At 38.8% G+C, this 2,165-nt stretch overlaps 1 protein-coding gene across 1 annotated transcript; it reads left to right on the top strand.

The window, feature by feature from the left end:
• Window positions 1–836: 836 nt before the first annotated feature.
• LOC308527154 (olfactory receptor 2A2-like) lies at window positions 837–1,766 on the top strand (the record flags this gene model as incomplete). Its single annotated transcript, XM_081102509.1, has 1 exon — window positions 837–1,766. One exon carries the CDS (start codon window positions 837–839, stop codon window positions 1,764–1,766), a length of 930 nt encoding a protein of 309 aa, XP_080958635.1.
• Window positions 1,767–2,165: the final 399 nt, after the last annotated feature.

Genomic DNA, 2,165 nt, shown 5'->3' with positions numbered 1-2,165 from the left:
GCACCATTTTCACCAAGTGATGAAAGTTAGCATCACCAATAATGGAATAAATGAACATCAAGCACTTACTCATGGAATACAATGAAGAATACTTATTTTTCCTTCAGAAAGTGAATAATCTGAATAAAAATGAGGAGCTTCATACAATTTCAATTTGGGGAACATCCTACTAAAGAACTTCTCTATATTCTTCCAAAATTCAGTGGTCATGATTGGCAAAGACAGACTATTTCAGATGAAAGGAAACAAAAGATAAATGACATTAAGTATAATATGTAATCTTGGATTGGGTCCTGGATGGGGGATTAGAGACAGAATAGTGTAGTTTAATGATTCACAACAACATTACATTGCCTGATTTTGATAATTATATTGTGGTTATATTTGTTAATGTCTTTGTTCTTGGTGAAAAAATGAGGAATTTAGGGGTAATGGACATCATGCCTACACTTTAATCTCATCTGGTTCAGACAAAGTAATAACCATATGTAATAATATAGATAAAAAGAGAATGATAAAGCAAATATTAAAGAAATATTAAAATTCTTTGAATCTGGATATCTGGGTATAGTGGAGTACTTTGTTGAATCTGGGTATCTGCATATATTGGAGTTCTTTGCATAATTCTTGACCCTTTTCTGTAAGTTTAAATTTATTTCATATTAAAAGTTAAAAATAGGTAACCAATTTTTGGGAGTAGGAGAAGCTTTTGAATAGGGACAAGTATATAACTTTTCTCTGAGCTCATTTTGAGATAAATAACTCCAATTTTTGTTGATTATCCAGCTTTGACCTTTTTTATCACATTTCAATCCTTGAACAGCTGTCATTAAGGAATGGGGGGCAACCAGTCCTGGGTCACAGAGTTCATCCTGGTGGGATTCCAGCTCAGTGCAGAGGTGGAAATGCTCCTATTCTGGATCTTCTCCCTGTTCTATATCTTCAGTCTTTTGGCAAATGGCATGATCTTTGTACTCATCGTTCTGGACCAGAGGCTACACACCCCCATGTACTTCTTTCTCTCACACTTGGCCATCATTGACATGTCCTATGCTTCCAACAATGTCCCCAAGATGCTGGCAAACTTAGTGAACCAGAAGAGAACCATCTCCTTTGCCCCATGCATTGTGCAGACATTCCTGTATTTGGGTCTTGCTGCTACAGAATGCCTGATTTTGGTGGCGATGTCCTATGATCGGTTTGTGGCCATTTGCCACCCCCTCCAGTACACTGTCATTATGAGCTGGAGAGCTTGCACAGCCCTGGTCATCACTTCCTGGTCATGTGGATTTGTCCTGGCTCTGATCCACGCGATTCTCCTCGTAAGGTTGCTCTTCTGTGGGCCCCTGGAAATAAACCACCTCTTCTGTGAGATCCTGTCTGTCCTCAAGCTTGCTTGTGTTGACACATGGATCAACAAAGTGGTCATCTTCTCAGCTTCTGTCTTTGTCTTAGTTGGGCCCCTCTGCTTAATGCTAGTTTCCTATATACGCATCCTCTGGGCCATCCTAAACATCCAGTCAAAGGAGGGACGCAAAAAGGCCTTCTCCACCTGCTCCTCCCACCTCTGTGTGGTCGGACTCTTCTTTGGCATAGCCATGGTGGTTTATATGGTCCCAGAGTCCAGTCAGCGAGAGGAGAAGGAGAAAATACTGTCCTTGTTTCACAGTCTCTTTAACCCAATGCTGAACCCCCTCATCTACAGCCTGAGGAACGCTCAGGTGAAGGATGCCTTGTACAGAGCACTGCAGATGAGGTCCATGTGAAGGGTAGATAGATGTTCAAGTGCCTTAAGAAATATGTGGTTTGGTGAAGGAAACACTCAGAAAAATGTCCCAATTAGAAGTTTGATATAAAAATAGTAATTGCTCAAATTCTAGCTCTAAAAGTTGGATAAAATCCTACAGAAGAGCCTATTTTCTACAGTTGAAATGGGACAACTAAATTATCAGAATATCTGGTCTTTAAAAAAATAATGAATTCTCTTCATTTTTTTAAGGCCAGGAATATTATATGGAGAGTAAATTAAATGTAAGAAAATTATATCAATACATTTCTCTGGCTTATGTATTTAGACATATGTGACCTCTTGTCACTTTGTTGTAGCTAGAAACAGTATAGTTTAATTAATACCATAAGAGAGAACTTTGGAAGTAGACTGACAT

The sequence above is a fragment of the Myotis nattereri genome (assembly GCF_964212035.1).
Source record: "Myotis nattereri genome assembly, chromosome: 11".
Taxonomy (NCBI): Eukaryota; Metazoa; Chordata; class Mammalia; order Chiroptera; family Vespertilionidae; genus Myotis; species Myotis nattereri.
The sequence above is the reverse complement of the archived record's forward strand: the minus strand, read 5'-3'. Positions and strand labels throughout refer to the sequence as shown.